Consider the following 22,847-nt stretch of genomic DNA (forward strand, 5'->3'; position numbering starts at 1 on the left):
TTTCTATATGCATACATGAATACACGACCAGTGTGACTCCACATCATGTACAAAAATACATTCTACTGTCATATACATCTAAGAACAACACATTTTTTTAAATATTTTAAATTTTTTTAAAAATAATTATTTTTTTTTTTTTATTTTTTAGAGCTGGAGATGCAGCTCAGTGGTAAAGCACCCTTGGATTCAATTTCCAATAGGGCAAAAAATAAAAACTGTCCCCTCCATTCTAATAGTGCCAGCTCTCACTTCTGCCAATGAGAAGTTGGGCAAGTTGAAGGTCATTATTCATAAAAAATTTACACTAACGTTTTCTGTAATTACCAATGTGTAGCACACCACCCATCCTAACGCCTCCCGTTGTAACTCCGCCCCATTTCCCCTAAGCCACGCCCCGATTCCGCGCTGCCCCGCCCCTACCATGGTCTCCGCCCTCTTCTGTGGCTCTCAAGCCTATCCGCCTCCCCCACCCACCTCAAGCCTCCGCCCCGCCTCCCAGCTCTGGCCCCGCCCAGTCTCGGGGCGCGCCGCCGCTGGCTCCGCCCAGTCCGCGCCGGGGCCGCCGCCGGCGTGCGTGCCCGCAGCGCTGGTGCGCTTGGCGCGCGGCCTCCTACCCACTTGGAGGCCCTGCGTTTGCCCCGGCATCGCGAGCGCAGGACAGCGACCGGAGTCCTGGGCTGGAGGTAGGGGGCCGGGGATGGCACGGGAGGAGGCGAGGGTCTCCGGAAGCCTAGCGAGAGGGGCGAGGGCGGTGGGGTCGGCCGGGCCCTGAAGAAGGCCGCGCGCCGGCACCGAACGGCTGGGTGCGAGGGGAGCGCGGTGCCAGGTCCGGCGGTTACCGACGCGGTCAGCAGCCCCGCTTGCCAGTGAAGGGAACCTGTGAATGCGTATCGCGCCCCCTGGGGAGCCTGGCCTGCGCTAGGCATGGCGAGGTGAGGCGTCCTCGGCGCCAGGCTTCCGACTCCAGAAACAGGCCGGGCGCAGAGGGCTGGACGCGACTGCCGGCGGCCGGCGGGCGAGCCCGCCTTCGCCCGGGAGAAGCCCGACGAGGACTGGGAGGGGAAGGCGACCCCCCACCGACCCCGCCTGCTCTCTTCTAGTCAGACTCCGGCCTTGGAGAAGATGGAAGGGGAGAGAAGGCCGGTGCCGGGCCCGCCCGCCGAGGGCCTACTTGCAGACGGGCACCTGATCCTGTGGACGCTGTGCTCGGTGCTGCTGCCGGTGTTCATCACCTTCTGGTGTAGCCTGCAGAGGTCGCGCCGGCAACTGCACCGCCGGGACATCTTCCGCAAGAGCAAGCACGGGTGGCGCGACACGGACCTGTTCAGCCAGCCCACCTACTGCTGCGTGTGCGCTCAGCACATTCTGCAGGGTGCCTTCTGCGACTGCTGCGGGCTCCGAGTGGACGAGGGCTGCCTCAAGAAGGCCGACAAACGCTTCCAGTGCAAGGAGATCATGCTCAAGAATGAGGGCAAGGCCTCGGACGCCATGCCCCACCACTGGATCCGAGGCAACGTCCCCCTATGCAGTTACTGTGTGATTTGCAAGCAGCAGTGCGGCAATCAGCCCAAGCTCTGCGACTACAGGTATGGCCTTTGTGGGAACTGTCCATGCCAGAGGGTCCTGTAGGTTTTCTTGAGAGTGTGTAGAGGCCTCCTTTAATCACAGCAGCTGGCCCGCCCGAACTGCTCAGTACAAACACCTCTGATGTGGAAAACAGCCTTTGTAGTAGTACTAACTGAGATGAGGTGTCTCGCCTCCTCTCCTTTGTCAGCCTGCCCTTTCAGGTAATAAAACTTGACTCTTATCTTTCATCCAGAAGTCTCTAAGTGCTGCCTGCATCTTGACCACTGGATGTTTCCCCATTTTGCATAAGGTAAAGTGAAGTATGGTCACATTTTTTCCTTTCAGTCACAAAACTGAGTCATCCTCAGTTTTGCATAACAAGTGTCATTCCAAGGCAGCACTCTATCTTTTGCTGTTGATGCCGTAGTGAAATACATTTTTTAAAAAACCAACACTGAAATGAAAATTGCTCTTGACAGATTGTCTTTCAAGACTGTAGTATCTTAGATACATGACCTTGATTAAGCCAAGAATATTTTAATGGCTTTACATACAACCTGGACAACATTTGTGTTGTTAAATATTGTCTGAAACATATGAAAGTATAGTTTCTCATGTTTGAGATTGGTAGAAGGGAGTGGTGCCTTGCAGGTCATCTGTTTAACTTATTTCACAGTTGAGAAAATTAAAGGTAAATAGGACTGGCTTACAAAGGATTTCTAACCCCCAGAACAGGATTAGGAATGCTGATACCTAGCCTCTCATGAGCCTTAAGTCTGGACATCTTCATTGTAATGGGTTTTTATTTCTGATAGTATAAAGGCCCCTGAACATACTTACAAGCTGAAGTAGAAAGCTGGGACTAAATAGGATAAGCCACTTTTTTATTTTTTGTAGAAAACTTTTTTCGTTTTGTTTTTTGGCATGAGCACTGGTATGGCAATACCTGTTTTTAAATCTTACCCTAAATAATTTTACACATTATCAGACTTAGACTTAATAAATTTTCAAGATAATATATTTTAGACAACCTCAGAGTTTTTTAATTGCTCATTTGTATTTTGTATCTTTAGAATTTAGATGTTGTTCTATCTATCCTGTCTTTTGTCCTAATCAGTGAGTGCCAAGTTACCAGTGACTTAAAATAAATTTCACAGTGAAATGAGTTTTGTTGTGCTTCCTCCCATTCTCTGTGCACAAAATTAAATCTCCTGTTTTTGCCTCTACAAACCCTCGCCTGATTTACTGCACTTCCGCTTCACTAATTTTTCCTTTTTTTTTTTTTTTTTGGTGCTGAGTTGAACCCAGGTCATTGTGCATGCGAGGCAAGCACTCTACCTCCTGAGCTATATCTCCAGCCCAAATTATTCCTTCTTGATTATGACATATCCTTTATCTCAGGGTTCTCAAGTAAGGTCCCTAAACCAGCAGCATCAGTATCACTTCAAAATCTATTATAATGCAAATACTAGATTGCCAGGTTTGACAAAAATGTAATATTTGGGAATTATACCAAAAACATTGTAGTTTATCTGAAATTATCATTTACCTGAACATCTTCTGTTTTTTATCTGGCAACCCTAGCCCCACCCAGACCTACTGAATTGGAAACCTGTGCTGGGGATCAGCAGTCTTTGTTTGAATAGCCCCTACAGGTAATTCTGAAGTTGGAGAATCACAACTAAGTTTTTTTGTTTTGTTTTGGTACCGGGAATTAAACTGAGGGGCATTTGACCACTGAGCCACATCCCCAGCCCTATTTTGTATTTTATTTAGAGACAGGGTCTCACCGAGTTGCTTAGCACCTGGCTTTTGCTGAGGCTGGCTTTGAACTCATGATCCTTCTGCCTCAGCCTCCCAAGCCGCTGGGAGTAGCTCTTAAAACATGAGCCTCTGTGCTTAATTTTGTGTCCCTAATGAGTGCAGTGAGTGTTTGTAATAATAGATCTCCTTCTCATTAGCTTATTCCTAGGCTTACCGAGCAGTCTGTTCACAGAATGCTGTACCCCTCACCCATGGTAGAAATGGTCTCTATGTAATTTAGGAAGTATTATTCTTAGAAGGAAAAAGCAGTATCCTGAAGTTGTATGGATTCTACAATGTTCTCAAGTGATTTATTTTAGCCAATAATTTTATGCAGGATTACAGTCCGCTGTGACCTGTAGGAATGAGAGATTTTGGAAGGAGAAACAAACATCCCTATTAAAACATTCAGACACAAACCAGGTCCCTCCCTGGATCTTATCCATCCTTGGAGGGGCCTGCTTTCCTTTCTGCATCACATTCTTAGAGAAACTGGTGAGCTGAGACTGATCATGTGAAAGGGGGTAATAACAGGTACTGACTGATTTTAAACCTGCAGCCCTGTTGAACTCTGCAAAATAAGTGAAAGGACCTTTAATGTATACTCCTTTAAGTCTTTATCCATATTTATTTATCTATTTTGTGCCAAGTACTGTGCTAGAATCTGTTTTCCCTATAGACTTTTTTTCTTTTCGTGTATTCCTGCCTCTACCCCAACCACTACAATGTATGTCTGCACCTGGTCTCTTAATATCACTGCTTCTCTATCCTTTCGTTCTTCTCAGTTCTGACCAAATTAGGGAATTAGGTTATATTTAAGTGTTCGTTGTATTCATTAACTAAACCTTTGTTCCCTTTAATATTCTCTCTCAAGAAAAAAGGAACTTAGTGGGTTTTTTTATAAGGCTTTTTTTCTTCATTATTCTCTCTCTTCTCTTCCCACATACTATGATTAGTAAAACAAAGCTTCTGACTCTTACATCACCCACTTTAGTCACAGCTTTGATTTTAAATTTTATATTTCTGTTTCTATTTGTATGTGTTTTGTTTCATTAATTATCTGAAACAATAAAAGATACCAAGCCATCTTCTAAGGCGGAGGTGAAACTGGATACGGTGGTACACACCTGTAATCTTAACAAGTTCAAGTTCAGCCTGGGCAACTTAGGGATCTCCTATCTCAAAATAAAAAATAAAAAGGACCAGAAATAGCTTGGTGGTAGAGCGCCCCATGGTTCAATCCCCAGTACTACCAAAACAAAGCAGATGAGTGTATGTATATTACGATACATAAGGAGCCAAAACTAAACAATTTAGGCTTTGGGAAGCATTTGGTCTGTTGTAATTACTTAACTCTGCCTAGTACAAAACCAGCAATGGACCATATGTAAATGAATAGGCATAGCTGTGTTCCATTAAAACTTTATCCACAAGATCAGATAGCAGACATAGTTTGCCAAACCCTGTTCTAGTATGAGTCTCATAAATGACCATCACAACTTCAAGTGTAATGCAGCTGCCTCCTCCAGCATACCAAAAAGCTACTGGGAACAAGTAACTATTTTTAAAGAAAGCAATAAACAATTTTGTCAGCAGAATTTTTTCCTTGCTAAACTTAAAAAGAACAAAGGCATCATGGTGTGTGTCTGTAGTCCCAGACACTCAAGAGGTTGAGGCAGGAGGATGGCATGAACCCATGAGTTAGAGGTCCGCGTGGGTGCTCTGCCTGAAGTCCCAGCTACAGGAGAGGCTGAGGCTAGAAGACTGCAAGTTAGAAGCCAGCCTCAGTAACTTAGCAAGACCCTGTTTCAAAGTAAATTTTAAAAGTGCTGGGGATATAGCTCAGTGGCAGAGTGACCCTGAGTTCGATCTCTGGTACCACCAAAAAAAATAAAGGTCAGCTTGGGCAATATAACAAAACTGTGTCTCTAAAATAATTTGATTTAACAGAAGTAAAGCAGTTATACTCCTGAACAAAAATAATGCAAATTTGTAAAACATTCCATATTTTCTTATGAAGGAATAGTGTATATAATGTTCTGTGTCTTGATATGGGCTTTAGTATGAAAGTGTACATTTCTCCAATTTTAGTAAATGTAGCTATTTTGTACATTTCGTTGTATATAAATTTTATATCAAAAGAGAAATACCTGGACTAGGGCTATAGCTCAGTGGTAGAGCACTTGCCTCACACATGTGAGGCACTGGGTTTAATCCTCAGCACCACATAAAAACAAACACATAAAAATATACTGTGTCCACTTACAACTAAAAAAAATTTTTTTTAAAAAAAGAAAAACCTATAAACAAATAATTAACTCTAGAAAATGATAAACCTACTGGCTGAGTTATTTAGGAGGTATTGTTATATTTGCCATTTATTTGAAATGCACCAAAAATAGGAGAATCAATGGACGCATGGAAGTGTTTCAAAGCAATTAACAGTAAGATGTTTAATGTTAGAATGCTAGGCATACCAGTGTTTAATGTAAAAAAAAATTAAAAAGCAAAATATTTTACCTTTTTTAAATTTTTCTTTTCTTTTTGCAGTGCTGAGGATTGAACCCAGGACCTTGTGAATGCTAGGCAAGTGCAAAAAAGAGTAAAACATTTTAAAAACAAGTTATTCTTGTTTTTAGGAAATACTTGTGGAAATATTGAAGAGTGGAATTTCAATGTTTGAAATGTATTTTGAGATGATTCAGCATTGTACGAGTTTGTATTCAAAGAGAGAAAGCAAATCATAGGAAAAATGTTAAGACTTAAATCAGGATTTGAGGGGTGTGACTCAGTGACAGAGCACTTGCCTGGCATTCCAGAGGACTTCTGTTCCATCCCCATCACTGCAAAAAGGAGGAGAGAGGGGAAGGATGAGAGTGAAGGGTGAGCCTGTGGGTGTTCATTTTGCTATCCTTCTGATTTCTCTGAAAGTTTAAAATTTCAAAGTAAAAAGAGGAAAAAAAAATAACCTCATAAGCAATTATCCAGTGACATTGTGCTTAAACTAAGATACCAGGATAGTATTAATGTTGTATTTTTCCCATTGGCTTTGAAATCCAGGCTAGGGTAAAATAAGGTACAAGAGGCTGAGGCAAGAGGATTTCAAGTTCAAAGCCAGGCTCAGCAAAGCAAGTGTCAGGTCCTATGTTCAATCCTCAGCACTTCAATAACAACCACAGAATCTTTTCTGAAATTAATTGGAATTTAGTAAATGATAAATGTGACAAATCAGTGGAACTAGAAAATGAATTGTGCTAGGACAAGTGCTTATTGGGGAGAAAATAGCTATAGATGAATATATAATTTGGAAATGGTAAAAGATTTTAAGCATAACAGTATTTAAACAAATTACAAAGACAAATACAAATCTGTAAGACAGTTTAGTGGGGAGAAAGTCAGTCTGCTTTGCCTTTTGACCTTGCATACATACAGCAAACCAGCTCATTTATTGATTTTTTTTCTTTTATAAGGAGATTATCTTGATGCAGTGTTATGTGTCTCAGTTTTCATTTTGTAATAGTTACTAGGGGAAAAGAAAAAAATAAAATAAAAATGAAAAACAACAGAAGTACTTTAAAAAAGTAAATTTAAGAGGAAATTAGCCTGGATCAGTGGCACACACCTATATCCCAACAACTTGGGAGCCTGAGGCAGGAGAATCACAAATTTGAGCCCAGCCTGGGCACTTTAGCAAGACCCTGTCTCAAAATGTTAAAAGGGGCTTGGGAAGATAGAGTGGTAGAGCATTTGCCTGACACACGTGAGGCACTAGGTTCTATTCTTATCACCACACAAAAATAAATAAAATAAAAGTACTAAAAAATAATAAATAAAACCTAGTGAAAGATGAATATAGGACATAAATGAATTCACAAAGCAAAAGACAGTTCAATTTCACCTAGTGACGAGAGACCTTCAAATAAAACCTTGATAACGTTTGCCCTTTGATTCAGAAACTTCTAGATTATAAGGAAATTATCCCATTTATGTTTGAGGTTGTTCAGCACATGGTGTATACTTACAAGAACAAACTAATGTTCTTCAAAGAACAGGTAAGGGTTTAAATAAATTGTTATATCCTCATGATTCATTAATATTATATATCGTTTACAAACCATGTTTTTAAAAGATATTTAATAACATATAAAATTACTCATGATACAACAGAAGAAAAGCAGTATCCATAGATTGATCGATAGAGATATCATGTTCCTAACCTATAAAACAAATATATATGCATTGTAAAACTGAAAATAAGTATGTCAAAGGAATTAGGAATATGGGTAGATAATTTTTATTTTATACCTTTCTGTAAATAAATTCTCAAGCATAAGCTAGTATTATGAAATAATTCCGTGGGCATTCTTTTTAGATTAATATACAACAAAACCATTCATGTAGATGAAAAATTTTACATATTTGTAACCTTTCCAGTTTCTTTGAATTATACTACCCTGTTTTTAGAGCACAATCCCCTTTCCTGAGGCCACCATCATGTAGCCCATGGGAGGGGGCTAGAGCAGTGCTCTGCGTTGGTTCTCCTGAGCACTGGTTTTCTGATAACTAGGGCAGCACTTCCTGAGTGGGAAGCCACGTCACTCCTCAGAAGTGTCCCTCTGCCTGATGCTCACTGTGTGATCCTCACATGCATGTCTGGTTACCCATGCAGTTATGAATTCCCAGAAGTTAGCAGATCATTGTTTCTGTCCTACCCAGTTTTAAAGTTCATGGTAAGATTTGACCCTGTCTCCCACAAATGAGTGTATTGATGTTGATTTGGGAAAATCAACAAAAAATATTACTATTTTTAAATTGATGAGAAACCAATAGATAGGGGTATCATACTTTAGCTGTGTATCCATCTATTATAGTTTTATAGATTGCATGTAACTGTTTTTAGCAGTCAATAGGACTCTTGGGTAAATAGCAGTAATTGTTTGACAAATCCGAACATCTAAAGGGAAAAGACACCCTTAAAATAGAATACAAGAGAATTGACATATGACAGAAAATTGTTTACCCTCTTTTTTATTATTAATTTAACTGTAACCATTCTTTTCTGGTGGCCTCCTTTGTCCAGCCCAATCTACTTTATCTGTGAATGGATTAAATGCTTAGCAGATTAAAAATAGAAACCTGAGACCTTACCAGCATTGGTGCCTGCCTGTTGGCATACATTAGTACTGAACACAGAGGCAAATCTGAATACACATGTTCTGTATGTATTTCAAAAGCAAACATAACTTGTGTATCAGTTGCCAAAAAGAAATTGACTATTTTCCTTACATTTACAAGTTTAAATTTCCAAGTTAGACCTGAGAACGTCTTTATAGCTCAGTCAGTGGCATATCTAGGCAACAAAAACTATAGTCCTCTTGAACCTATTTCAAAAGCACAAATAACTAACATAATAGTTGCTGTTCTGGATTGACTTTTGTTTATGTGGATTATAGCTATTCATTTTTACCATGTTATAAATTAGAATTAAGAAATCACTAAAATATGTGTTTATTTTTAAAATAATGACAACAATGTATTTTTATGAAAATGTTTGTATTCAGTCTGTTGTTGTAGCACATTGTATATCTTTTGGAAAACTACACTTTTTTTTTTTTGCTGTGCTGGGGATTGAACCCAGGGCCTTGTGCTTGCGAGGCAGGCACTCTACCAACTGAGCTATCTCCCCAACCCAACTCTACACTTTTGAGAAAATGAGGATAAAATAATTTCTTAGTATAATTATTAAAACAGTTTTCATATCATAGATGCCCTGAAAGGATCTTGGGGCTCCAGATCACAGTTTGAAAACTATTGTTATAACTCTATTCATAACCATGTAACAGTCAAACTTTATAACTCTATTTTTACAGTGCAGGCATAGTTAATATCTTACATGGCCAGATTTTATATTCAATAGTGATGAAATTATTCTTCAAATTTTTTGACAAATTATTCTTCAAACTGATTTGTAGCTCAGTAAGATTATACTTTAAAATTAATTAATGTCTTTGTTTCTTCCTTCCCTCAGGTGTATTTGGTGTCAGAAAACAGTACATGATGAGTGCATGAAAAATAGCTTGAAGAATGAAAAGTGTGATTTTGGAGAATTCAAAAATATCATCATTCCACCAAGTTATTTAACTTCCATTAACCAGATGCGTAAAGACAAAAAAACAGATTATGAAGTGGTAATTAGAGATTATTTTTTCTTTATTTCTATTTCTATAAAGTTATTTGAGTCAATGTATTGAGATAGTTATTTCTGTATATGTGAGAAGAATCAGAACCAGAAATAAAATAATCAGCCATATTATTTTGTTATATTGTATTGTATACAGATAATGTAACAATAAAATCCCATCATTATGTACAAATATAATGCACCTATAAAAAAGTGGGGAAAAAAATAAAAGGTCAAGACCAAGAAGGGGTATAAAATGCCATTATGGAACCCTACTAGTTCCTAGAGATGTGTCACAGATTTTGGCTCTTGAGTTCTTCCATGCCTAGAGGGAGATCAGAAATGTACTAGTGATTTCTAAATCACTGCATTTGAATCAAGCTTTTTAAAACTAGATTCCTAAAGCCAGGCACAGTGGCACATGCCTGTAATCCCAGCAACTCAGGAGGCTAAAGCAGGAGGATCACAAGTTCAAGTCCAGTTTCAGCAACTTATCAAGGCCCTAAGCAATTTAGCAAGACCCAGTCTCAAAAGAAAAAGTAAGAACTGGGAATATACTTGGTAAAGTGCTCTACCCAAAAAAAAGGATTCCCTTGTCCACCTCCATTGCCATGTGTGATTTAATAAGTCTAGGTAAAACCCAGAAATCCATATTTTTTAAGGTCTTCAGGTAATTCTGATGAACAGCTAAATTTGAAATTCATTACTGTCAGTGAAAAGAAAACACGGATTTTCCTCACACTTTGTTCTAAAAGAATTTTCCATGTGGAACTTTACATTATGTCTCTGTACAAGTTTATATTGCACATTGGATGCTCCAACAAATAATGCCAGACATTTGAAGCTGTTGGTAAAGGATTTGTAGTATATATGTATGTGAATGTATGAAAATTAGTATAAAAATATCTGTCTTTATGTAGCTCTTAAAGAAACTTATAAAAATTTACATAATATTTTCTACTCAAATATGGCAATTCAACTGTATTGTTTTACAATTAAATGGTACTTTTTTTAAGTTAAGAATTTACATCTTAAATGTCACCTTTGTCAATATTCCTGCAAGGAAAAGTGCACTTTAAATTTTTTAAACCTTAATGTTGTTATGATATACTTTTTAAAAAGTATACAGTCCCTTATCTGAATTTAATCTGAAATCATAAGAGGTGTAAGAATCACAGTAAAAACCACAGAACAACTTCATTAATGTTGACATCTACAAGGAAAGAGAAAGAGAAGAAATGGTTAGATTAAAAAAGGACTAATTTTATTTGACTTGACTGTTACAAATCTGGATTTTTGAATCTACTTCTACTTCTAAGTACTCCATTTAAAAAAAAAAAAAATGTAATCAACTAGGACACAACCAAAAAAGGAAAATTAAGCTAGAGATCAAAGAAAAATCATTATCAGTATCCATTAAATGAATGGTTGAAAGGATTTGAAATGTATTGCCTAGAGACAAACTCGTGTTACAGTGGTGTAGCATCCCTAATCCAAAAATACAAAATACAAAATGTTATGAGTGCCAACATGATACCACAAATAGAAGCTTCTAAACTTGGTGGGTTGTGATCAAAATGTAGGCACACTAAAAACATTGTGTAAAAATTACCTTTGTGCTATTGTGTAAGAGATGTATGTGAAACAAAAATTTCATGTTTACACTTGGGTCTTATCCCATATGTATATGCAGAATATTTTCTGATTCCAGCCATTTCTGAAAAGGACTATTCAACCTGTACAGTGCTTCAGATGGTTAAGCACAACAGTGTGGAAGAATAGGTGATTCTACTAGCGTTAGAAGCAAAATTAAAATGATGAATGAATTGTTGAAAGACAATGATGAAAGTTGTTGAGAGACAGATTTTCAGCTCAGTTTAAGCCAGAACGTGGTACTATTTTAACAGTGAATGGGCTGCTTGTTAGTTCCTTCCTAATATATCTGATCATGTGCTGGATGACTTACCACAGAGGAAAATTCTATATTAAGTTGGAAGGCTAATCTCTCAAGGTCCTCTTTCATTCTTAAAATTACTTGATTATAAGTAATTATTGATACTGTAATGATAGTACTGGTATCATTGTTTTTTCAGCAAATTACAGCACCATTGTTATCAAGGAATGAAAAATGTTATATTTGTCATTGTTGAGATTCTAAACTCTTTTTACTCATTTTAATATTTTTAGCTAGCCTCTAAGTTTGGAAAACAGTGGACCCCAGTAATAATCCTGGCCAACTCTCGTAGTGGAACTAACATGGGAGAAGGACTATTGGGAGAATTTAGGATCCTGTTAAATCCAGTCCAGGTAATTAAACAGATCACCTTCCTTTCTTTATTAATCTTTGTATTTTTAGCTTTTCAGTTTCCCTTGAATTCAGCAGTTACTAATGTTTATATCACTAATCATGTAGAATAATAATTATAAAAGTATCAAACCATTCAGATGTATGGAAAAATAAAATCCATATCATGTAACAATTCCACTTCCAATAAATCTACCCAAGGGAAATGAAAACATATCCCCTAAAAACTTGTGTGCAAATGTTCCTAGTACATTAAATGAAGCAGTTCAACTGTCTGTCAGTCGGTGAGCAGACGCACAAAACGTGTGCCCTCAAATAAAATAGAATACTCTTCAGTGATACAAAGGAATAATCTATTACAGTAAATAAGCTTCAAAAAACATTATGCTAAGTGAAAGAAGCCAGACTCAGGCAACCACATATTAACAATTTTATTTTTTTGACCTGTCCAGAAAAGGCAAATCAGTAGAGACAGAGATTGTCCTTGGCCTGAGGCTAAGGCTGGAAATGAAGAGAGACTGAGGGATCTTATTAAAGCAACAGATTTCTAAACTGGATTATAGGGGCAGTTGCACAACTCAATAAATGATACTAAAAATGATAGACTTGTTTAGGTGAATTTTATGATATGTAAATTATAACTTCATTTTTAAAAATAAGTTAAAAAAAAAAAAGGGTCATGCCATTAAGATTGTACCACATACCGACAACTTTTGCTTTAGAAAATTAAACAACCTATTATATTTCACTTTCAATATTATACAACTTAAAAGTATTTAAAACAGGAAAGAGAAAAATCACCTTCAATTTCTCTGCATAATTACATCAGTGCTCATTGTCTACATTCTTTCCATTATCTATGCATCATCTACCTGTTAAAAATACTATAACAAGGGGCTGGGGAGATAGCTCAGTCGGTAGAGTGCTTGCCTTGTAAGCACAAGGCCCTGGGTTCGATCCCCAGCACCCAAAAAAAAAAAAAAATACTATAACAATCATAGGTACAGATTTGCATTCCATTTTCTTCCTGGTTTAAATGTTTTTCCTTATTGCAACATAGTCCCCATAATTGTATACCCGATGACTAAAATATTGAACAGATACATCATAATCTATATACCCAGATATTGGAGGTTGAGATTATCCCCAGGGTTGTACTATTACAAGTAACACCACAGACAACATCTATACCCAGGGCCTTTTCATCTCCTGAGATATTTTCCTAGAATCATTTACAGATTTATGAATATCAAGGGTCCTTGCATTATTATATTACTTTGTGTATTTTGCACAATTATTTTCCAGACATCTGTAGGAACTTGCATTAGTGATAATCTTTGTACACACATGCATGCACATATTTGGCTTAGAGTGTAGCTCAGTAGTAGAGCACTTGCCCAGAACATTTGAGGCCCTCAGTTCCACCCCCAAAACCACACACACAAAAAAAGTAGAAATAAAGAAATATGAAACACTGGTTGAAGGTAAACACAGAACATTGTGGTTGTGGTTTCATATGAATGGAAACTAGGCAATGTGATATCATAAATAGACGCAAGCATTTATTTATCTACAGATTCATAGGCAAGAGATTTATCCTTCCTGTGTGCCTCAGTTTCCTGGCCAGTAGAATAAGATGAACTTCTACTTTGTCAGTGTGGAGCATAAGCCACAGTGAATATGTAAAGTGCCTGACTTGGTACCTGACATATTATTAAAGATAAATACAGAGCAGCCAGTATTATTTAACCATGTTTCTACTTATCTACAGGGAAATCATCTCTCAGATGAGAAGGACAGTATTGGATAAAAATAATTTTTTTCTTGTTCTTTCATTCCTAGGTTTTTGATGTAACTAAAACTCCTCCTATCAAAGCCCTACAACTTTGTACTCTTCTTCCCTATTACTCAACTCGAGTGCTTGTTTGTGGAGGAGATGGGACTGTGGGCTGGGTCCTGGATGCAGTTGATGAAATGAAGATTAAGGTATTCATCTTTAAGAACTGCTATAATGGTGTCTTGGGATGTAGCTCAATGGTAGAGCGCTTGCCTAGTATGTGCAAGGCCCTGGGTTCCATCCCCAGCACCAAAGCAAAAGAAAAAGAAAGAAAAAACAAATCACTGCTACAAAAGCACTTCTAAGATAAATTATACAGTATTTTTTTAATTATGTAGGTTAAATATTAAAAGACATTGCCAATTCAAATGGCAGGAATAAGAATGAGATATTGTGATAACAGTGCGACCTAGAGTTGTTATATTTGTATCTTTATTGCTTTGGTCTTCAAATTTTATGAAATATTATTATGTAACACATCATTTAAAGAGAAAATCTGAAGTATATCTTCCATGTTCTAGGGACAAGAAAAATACATTCCACAGGTTGCAGTCTTGCCTCTTGGGACAGGCAATGATCTGTCCAATACACTGGGTTGGGGTACAGGTTATGCTGGAGAAATCCCAGTTGCACAGGTCCTAAGAAATGTAATGGAAGCAGATGGAATCAAACTAGATCGGTAAGTTATGCTTTGCCAAAAAGTGTATTATTTCTTGAGCTTTGGGAATAATATTTGGTTTGTAAATGAAGACTTGTGTAACCATGAAGTTAAGTGTAATTTAAATGTAAAGAACTATATTAGTTGTACTTATAAGTAGATACTGATATCTTTGTTTCTATGTAAGGTCCAAAGTCAAATTATGCTGAGTACTTTCTCAAAATTTGCATTCTTATTTAGATGTGGTTACTTTCTCAAATGCTATTTTAATAGTAAAATCTCATCTATCAGGCAATCAAAGTACTGGTTTTTTGGTTTAAAAGTTCTGATTTTTTTTTCTACTTCTATTTTTTTAGATGGAAAGTTCAGATAACAAATAAAGGATACTACAACTTAAGGAAACCCAAGGTATATTTTTAGTGCTTCTGTTGTAAAGTTTTAGCAAACAGACATGGAGTGTCCACATTGCATGAGTCTCAGCACTCTAGTAGGATACAGAGGCCTGGTGCTTATCTGGAGGGAACCAGTTATGGAAAGAAGAGAAACCCATGTGCCCACCTCACTGACTAGACTGTAAAAAGTGCTATGGGAGAGAACAGGGTGCAGGCATACCTCGTTTGGCACCAGCAGATAAGGCTGACAAAATTACAGAGGAAGTGATGTGGGAGTTGGTCCTTAAAAGGTAAATACAGTTTAGATCAAACAGAGAAAGGAACAAAGGACTTTCCACAGAGGGAACAGATAACAATGTGAGGCATGGTTAGCAAATAGCAAATAGTACAGAGATAACAGATTTGTGTTTTTGTTTTTATTTGCAGTGCTGGGGCTCAAACCCAGGACCTTGCTCATACTAAGCAAACACTCTTCCACTGAGCTACAGTCCCAACAACCCAAATCTATATTTTAAAAAAATATTCTGGAGATTGTATGAAAATAACTTAGAAGCCTGCATGAGAACAGAAACCAGGAGAATCTTAGGATGAGGACAATTCAGAGACATTTTAAAGTTGGAATTGATCAAACCTTGGCAATTGATTGGTATAAGAAGGAAGAGAGAAAATGCATATTACTACTAGAGTTCTGATTTTTACGATTCGATATATGGAAATGACATTAACCAAGATAAGAAAAATAGGAAGTTTCTGAATTGGGTAGAAAGAAAATGAATTACACTTGGGGTATATCAACCCAAATAGCCGTGGAATGTTGAAGTTGGAAGTTTTGGGCTTGTTACTTAGGAACAAGAACAGAGCTAGACACAGATTGAGGAGTCCAGGCTGGGTCAGGAAATAAGATAAACTAAGAGTACTGATAGCCTGATTGAGAGTGATAGAAACAGAGCCTCAGAGATGCAAAGGACATATGAAGCAAATACATTGGGATCGTTGAAGTGAAACCTGGGGTGCATAAAACAGAGCCTTTCTAGATGGCTGCGGTATGAGTGTGGCGTACTAAACAGAAAGTGGAATTCATATGCATAGTTACCAGCCTAGAACTGAAGTTCGTTTCTGGTAACTTTACCAGAGAATATAAAATAACTCTGTGAAAAATAAAAACAGAAAGTACTCAATTTTCAAAAAAAACAAAAGACAAGATTTACATATCTAAGTATGACCCCAGCTTGTCGGAAGCAGTCTGTTGCTCATCTTTACCCTTTCTCACAGGAATTCACAATGAACAACTATTTTTCTATTGGACCTGATGCTCTCATGGCGCTCAATTTTCATGCTCATCGTGAGAAGGCACCATCTCTGTTTTCTAGCAGAATTCTTAATAAGGTGTGTTGGATAAAATAACATTTCCTGCTTATCACTGAAGGTACAGTAAAAATCAATAGTTCAATTATATTTAACACTTTTAGATCTCTTAGATTCTAATTGAACTAACTTATGGAAACATTTACCTGCTCTATTATGTTGAACTGTCGATTTTTAAATGTATTTTATTAACTGGAACAGATTTTTGAAAATTCAAAGTTGTAATGTTTTTCAATATATTTTGTTTAGGTGGAAACTTAATATATGATAACTTACATAAATGGTAACTGAACTTGGAAAGGCAGTTTTAGGCAGAGTAAAATTCTGGTTAAGTCATTAATGAAAAAATGGAAAACCATTGGCTTGGAAAACTACATAAGGGAGATGAGGCAAGGAAGAGAACACTTGTTTACTGTGGCTCTTAGCTAAGGTTATCACTCCGGTTTCTGGCACAGTCAGTTCCTTCAATGGAAATTTTGTTTCCAGAATTTTTTTAAATGACTTCAATGATTGAACAAAAGGATGTGAAAAATAAATACAACCAGGTGCAGGTGGCGTACACCTGTAATCTCTGTGACTCAGGAGGCTGAGGCAGGAAGAGCCCAAGTTCAAGGGCAGCCTCAGCAACTTAGCAAGACCCTGTCTCAAAAAGTAAAACGAAAAGGTTGTATTCCTGGTCCTATTTTACAAATATTTCAAATTTTAAAATAGTTCCCTTTTTTTCATTTGTAATATTCCCTTTTATTAACATAGTTACTAAAATAGTAAATATTGCTATTTATATAATTGATAACATTTCTGTACTTCTCTAAACCTTTCTGTATTCAGTATTTCTGTATTCAAAATGGATCATTAAATGTTTGCTAAGTTTATCTGCATTTTCCTTAAGTAATCTGGAGTATATGGAAAAGGTAGAATTTCCCAATTTTAATATAATATTTTTTTTATAAAGTGCAGGTTTGGGATAAATCAGGAGAAAAGCATCATTTAAACACAAACCACCCCTACCTCACATTCCTTCTGAAAGTCAGACTTAATTTTAAAGTAATAACCCATAATCCCAGCTACTCTGGAGGCCGAGACAGGAGGATCACAAGTTCAAGGCCAGTCTGGGAAACTTTAACAAGACCCTGTCTCAAAAAACTTATAAGGGCAACAGCTGTAACTCAGTGATAAGAGTACTCTGGGTTCAATCCCTAGTACCACCAAAAAAAAAAAGTAATGGCCTTTATTGTCACCTTCTAAAAAGAGAGATGAACATTTCCTCTGTTGTTCCACAGTTCAACTCTTTTCAGTTTTCAGAAAATGCATAATTTAATAAATATTGTATAATTGGAATCTTGACCTCAAACAGTGTGTAGTCCATTTGGGGAGATAATGCTCACAGGGAACAAATTTTTTAAATGACAGTATAATATGCTGTCAACATCAATGTCAGAATTGTCTAGGAAAGAGAGAGGTGGGAAAGTTTCCAAGGAAGCTCAGATGCAAAGGCCATACTTGAGTTTCTGAAGAATGAGCAGTGTGCCTAGGAAGAGAGACCATGGGACTCATCCTAAACTGGGGCTATTGTTCTTATTTCTTTTTTTTTTTTTTTTTTTTTTTTTCCTTACCAGGGATTGAACTTAGGGACACTCTACCACTGAACCACACCCCCAACCCTTTTTACTTTTTATTTTGAGACAGTATCTCACCGAGTGGCTAGGACCCGATAAGTTGCTTATGTTCCTCCTCCCTCAGCCTCCCACGCTGCTGAGACTATAGGCATGCTCTCACCTAGAACTCACCTAGAACTCTTAAACCAAGAGTAGCATAATAGAATGAAAAGGCTGCTAAAAGGGAATTGCATACCAAAAGCATCCCTTTGGGGTGCCCTTTTGTCCTTCAGTGTTCAGTCTACTCCAAGAAAACACTGTTCAACAAGGCAGAGAGGGGAACTTTGGTACAGTGTCTTTTTCTTAACATTTGCAGGACTTGTGAGATTTGTTTTAATGTCATATTTTTGTTCATTTTTCATAGGCTGTGTATTTATTCTATGGAACCAAAGATTGTTTAGTGCAAGAATGTAAAGATTTGAATAAAAAAGTTGAGGTAAGCCACAAACACCTTTTCCAAAGTTTTAGATGTTTTCAGGATTATGAAGATTTTTTTTTTAATAGAAATGCTGAGTTTTCTTTTAAGTTCCTTTGCTAACATATATGGGGTATTTGTATGCCAAGCACTTTGCTAAATTGTTACCACAGACTATAAGGCAAGTTGTAGTATATTCCTATTATGCAGAAGAAAAAGCTGAACTTAAGTAATTTGCTTATTTTCATACAGTTGGTGCTCCCAGGCATCGGTAGTGAGGTTTGGAACCCAGGTTTATCTAACACCAGAATCTGTTTAACTGATAGGCTAAATGATTCACAATTTAAATTATCTACTATAGTGCCTAATTTATCCTGAATGTTCAGAAGTAGTTTAAATCCATAGTTCAATTCATATTGCTTTTATGAGATCTCTCTTATATACCAAAACAAAATAAAACTGAACATAGTGGCACATTCCTCTAATCCCAGCTACTCAGGAGACTGAGGCAGGAGAATTGCAAATTTGAGGCCAGTCTGGGCAACTTAGACCTTGTCTCAAAATAAAAGGAATTAGGGCTGGGGAGATAGCTCAGCTGGTAGAGTGCTCGCCTTGCAAGCACAAGGCCGAGTTCGATCCCCAGTACTGCAAAAAAATAAAAAATTAAAAATAAATAAATAAATAAAAGGAATTAGGGATGTAGCTGAGAGGTACAGCACCCAGTACCATAAAAAGAGAGGGAGAAAAGAGTGATGGTAAGGGCTAGAGATGTAGCTCAGTAATAGAGTGCTTGCCTAGCATGCTCAAATCCCTGGTTCAGTCCCCACTGCCAAAACAAAAATGTATAAACAATAAAAATAGAATTCTAGTGATTGATTATTGCTGTAATATACCTGACAACATGAGATTGCAAACCTTGTGTATATTTCTTGCTCACTTGCAAAAATAATCTAATGGTTGTAGCAATAACAGAGATGCTATTGGAGAGACCCGAAACTAGTAAAATAAGTAAGATGGGAAGAGATGATAAGTGAGCAGGAAGTGAGAGGCCAAATTTACATTAACCAAGGCAAACTGTGCCATTAGCAAACAGTCTGCTTAGAGCCTCTGGGAGCCACACCACACAAAATAGCCAGATTCTCCATAAAGAAGGTCTCATGTATCCCAGTAGCTCAGGAAGCCAAGGCAGGAGAATCATGAATTCAAAGCCAGCCTCAGCAACTTAGCGAGGTACTAAGCAACTCAGTGAGACCCTGTCTCTAAATAAAATACAGAAAAGGGCTAGGGATGTGGCTCAGTGGTTGAGTGCCTCTGGATTCACTCCCCAGTACCAAAAAATAAAAGTCTCATGCTACTTATTATATTTCCTTTCTGGGCTTTGATAATATTGGTAGAGCATATAAGACAGCACTTTATTTTGTTGTCTGATGTTTAATTTGTACAGAGATGTTTGTGAAGCCACCTACAAAATGCCAGGTACTATCCTAGGTACTAGAGATGCAACAACAAATCCCTTACTCTAAGCTTATAGCCCAGGGAAAAGAAAGATGCTTAAACCACATTGCAACATAATTTGAGATGTAATATAAAAAAGTATGTGGTCTTACACAAGTAGGGGTCTTCAGAGACTTGTCTAGGGAAAGTGACAGTAACAAGGAACTCTTTCAAGAAGAAATAACAAGCTGAAATCTAAAAATTAAGAGTTAGCTAAGTGAAGAAGGTGGAGAAGATGTAGGGTAGGAACAGCATGAGAACATGGCCCAAAAGTCAAGGGAGAACATGGTATGTTAGCATTCAAACAGAAGCATAGTAGCAGAAGCTAAGGATGGGGGCTGCAGTGGGATCATGCTTGTCTCGCATGTGAGAGGCACTGGGTCCCATCCTCAGCACCACATAAAGAAAATAAACGTATGTGTCCATCTACAATTAAAAAAGAAAAAAGATAAGGATGGAGAGGTGGACAGAAACCAAGTCACAGAGGGTTGTATTGACCTATTAGTAGGAACTTAGATTTTGTCATGAACATAGAGTCAAGCCACTGAAGGACTGTAACCAGGGGATGAGGTGCACTTTAAGTGTTAATCCAGCTGCTCTGTGAGGGGTGCATAGGAGAGGAGTAAAGCTAGTAATAAAAAGTTAGGAACAGTCAGGGAAGGAGATGATGGTTTTGCACTAAGGTACTGTCCCAAATGATAGAAAAGTAGCACCAACCAGGTGCAGTGATGCACGCCTCTGTAATCCCAGCAGCTTGGGAGGCTGAGGCAGAAGGATCACAAATTCAAGGGCAGCCTCAGCAACTTACCAAGGCCCTAAGCAAATTAGTGAGACCCTGTCTAGAAAAACAAAAAGGGATAGGGATGTGCACTAAGCCACAACCCCAACCCAGTAAAAATGTTTTGTAGGTGGTTGAACATGGGGATCTAGCCCAGCTTGCTTTCCAGTGCCAGTGAAGTAGAACTGTCAACACAGAGGTGGCTAAGACTGCCCCCAGAGCTTGCGGCATGAGAAGAGAAGGGGACTAGTGTGCAACCAGGAGGAATGCCATCAACTAGAGGCAGGATGGGAACCTCTCTGGAGTGGCTGAGAAGGAACATGAGGCCACAGAGGTAGAGTCTGTGGTCCCCAGCAAGCAGAGGAGAGTTTTCAGGTGGGAGGGAGTCTTCACCAGTGTCAGGTCAAAGGTAAGCTGTGAGTTAGACAAGGCCTGAAAAGAATGATGGAATTTAACAAAAAGGACATTACTAATGTCTTGATTAAAAACAATTCCACTACTATTCTGAAGGTTGAGGCAGAAGGATTACAAGCTTGAGGCCAGCCTGGGCAATTTAGTGAGACCCTGTCTCAAGATAAACTTAAAAAACAGTTTCAAAAAAAAAAAATAGTTTCGGGTTGGGGATATAGCTTAATTGGTAGAATGCTTGCCTTGCAAGCACAAGGCCCTGGGTTCAATCCCCAGCACTGCAAAAAAAAAAAAAAATAGTTTCACTGAGGAGGTGGGAAAGCCCAGACCATCTCTGTGAGAAGTAGGAGGTAGTCTTCTACACCTGCATCTTTCACATCTTCTGTGTGATTCCAGGTGGGTGTGTGTGGAAGTCATGTGCCCTGTGGTGACTAACTACTCTTATTTCTTTAAAGCTAGAACTGGATGGTGAGCAAGTACAGCTGCCTAATTTGGAAGGTATCATCGTTCTGAACATCGGCTACTGGGGTGGTGGCTGCAGACTGTGGGAAGGGATGGGAGATGAGACTTACCCCCTAGCCAGGTATGTGTTTGCACAGTCTATTTTACATCACCATTTTCTTTAAAACATTCTATTATTCTTTATAGACTTTCACATTTTCTTTTTTCAGATTTTCTCTTTTGCATGCCTCACTAACACAAACATTTAAAAAGCTGGAGGCCCCACTTTTATTAGAAAGTAACTGCCCTTCCTTGGCTGATTTTATTGCATTGTATCATGTGATCCATATTTCCCTCTTCCATTGTCAGGCATGATGACGGTTTACTGGAAGTCGTTGGAGTGTATGGGTCTTTCCACTGTGCTCAGATTCAAGTGAAACTGGCAAACCCTTTTCGAATAGGACAAGCACATACAGTTCGGGTAGGTAAAATAGTGCTGTCAGACTGTTTCCAGGCCATTAGTCAGTTGAAGAAAGTGTGCATGCTGTTGTTTTCTGTAAACAGGTTTATGGCCCAGGCTGTTGGTAACCTTACTCCAGAGACTTGAGTGGGTGGGAAGGAAACAGGAAACATGGCCCTTAATCCAGTCGAAGAAATAAAGCATTCCCTGAAAATGAATCCCTGAACAATCCATGAATAAAGATATATTCAGTTTAGTTTTCTAGAAATGAGATACAGAAGGGTTAAGGGACCATAGGTGGTATTAGTAAGGAAGATCTTTCTGAACTTCTTGGGACTGACTTAATTCTAATTATTCATTTCCTAATTTCAGCTGATTCTGAAGTGTTCGATGATGCCGATGCAGGTAGATGGGGAGCCGTGGGCCCAGGGGCCCTGCACTGTCACCATAACTCACAAGACGCATGCTTCAGTGCTGTATTTCTCTGGAGAACAGACAGATGATGACATCTCTAGTGCTTCAGATCAAGAGGACATAAAGGAAACGGAGTAGACAAATGAGAAAATGAAAACTTAGTATAGCATCTGCACAAGCATGTAGATGCGTGTTTATCCAAAAGCAGAAATTCTCTATCAGCTATTCAGTCTTAATTTCACTCATAGTATAAATGGGTACACTTGTAAGGGCTGGACTCTAGGTCTGTGGTACAGCATTAGCCTAACGCAGGCCCTAGGTTCAATCCCAAGCACTGCAAAAAAAAAAAAAAATACGGTATTTTAATGGGATGACATTTATGTAAATAGCATTCCCAAAACAGCCATCTTCCAGTTCTTTTTTCAGCTAGATACTTTGACCATGTATTACTAACTTTGGAAAAAATCACTAAAGATTACATGAAGATGAAATGTTTTTTATGACTGTGTGTTTTGAGAGTAAACCTTACTCTGAAATATGCACTCTCATTCCTTATTCTTAAATAAAACATTTGATGGACAGGATGTGGGTGGAAAGACTATTTCCATCTTAATTTTCAATGTGGTGACACCATATCATTTTAAAAATTAACTTGCTGTTTTGAACGGAAAT

The 22,847-nt window shown here is 38.2% G+C and overlaps 1 protein-coding gene across 2 annotated transcripts; it reads left to right on the plus strand.

Annotated features, from left to right (window-relative positions):
* Nucleotides 1-562: 562 nt before the first annotated feature.
* Dgke (diacylglycerol kinase epsilon) lies at nt 563-22,563 on the plus strand. Of its 2 annotated transcripts, none has more exons than XM_047546660.1 (12): nt 563-686; nt 1,104-1,589; nt 9,401-9,560; nt 11,741-11,860; nt 13,701-13,844; nt 14,217-14,374; nt 14,710-14,761; nt 16,018-16,131; nt 18,130-18,201; nt 21,316-21,443; nt 21,671-21,782; nt 22,134-22,563. In XM_047546660.1, the coding sequence occupies exons 2-12, from the start codon at nt 1,126-1,128 to the stop codon at nt 22,311-22,313; spliced, it is 1,704 nt and encodes a 567-aa protein (XP_047402616.1). In that variant the 5' UTR covers nt 563-686; nt 1,104-1,125; the 3' UTR covers nt 22,314-22,563. The 2 variants fall into 2 exon arrangements, with proteins under 2 accessions (XP_047402616.1, XP_047402617.1); XM_047546661.1 differs by having other exon boundaries at nt 592-686; nt 1,108-1,589.
* The last annotated feature ends 284 nt before the right edge of the window (nt 22,564-22,847 follow it).

The sequence above is a fragment of the Sciurus carolinensis genome, chromosome 3, assembly GCF_902686445.1.
Source record: "Sciurus carolinensis chromosome 3, mSciCar1.2, whole genome shotgun sequence".
Classification (NCBI taxonomy): domain Eukaryota; kingdom Metazoa; phylum Chordata; class Mammalia; order Rodentia; family Sciuridae; genus Sciurus; species Sciurus carolinensis.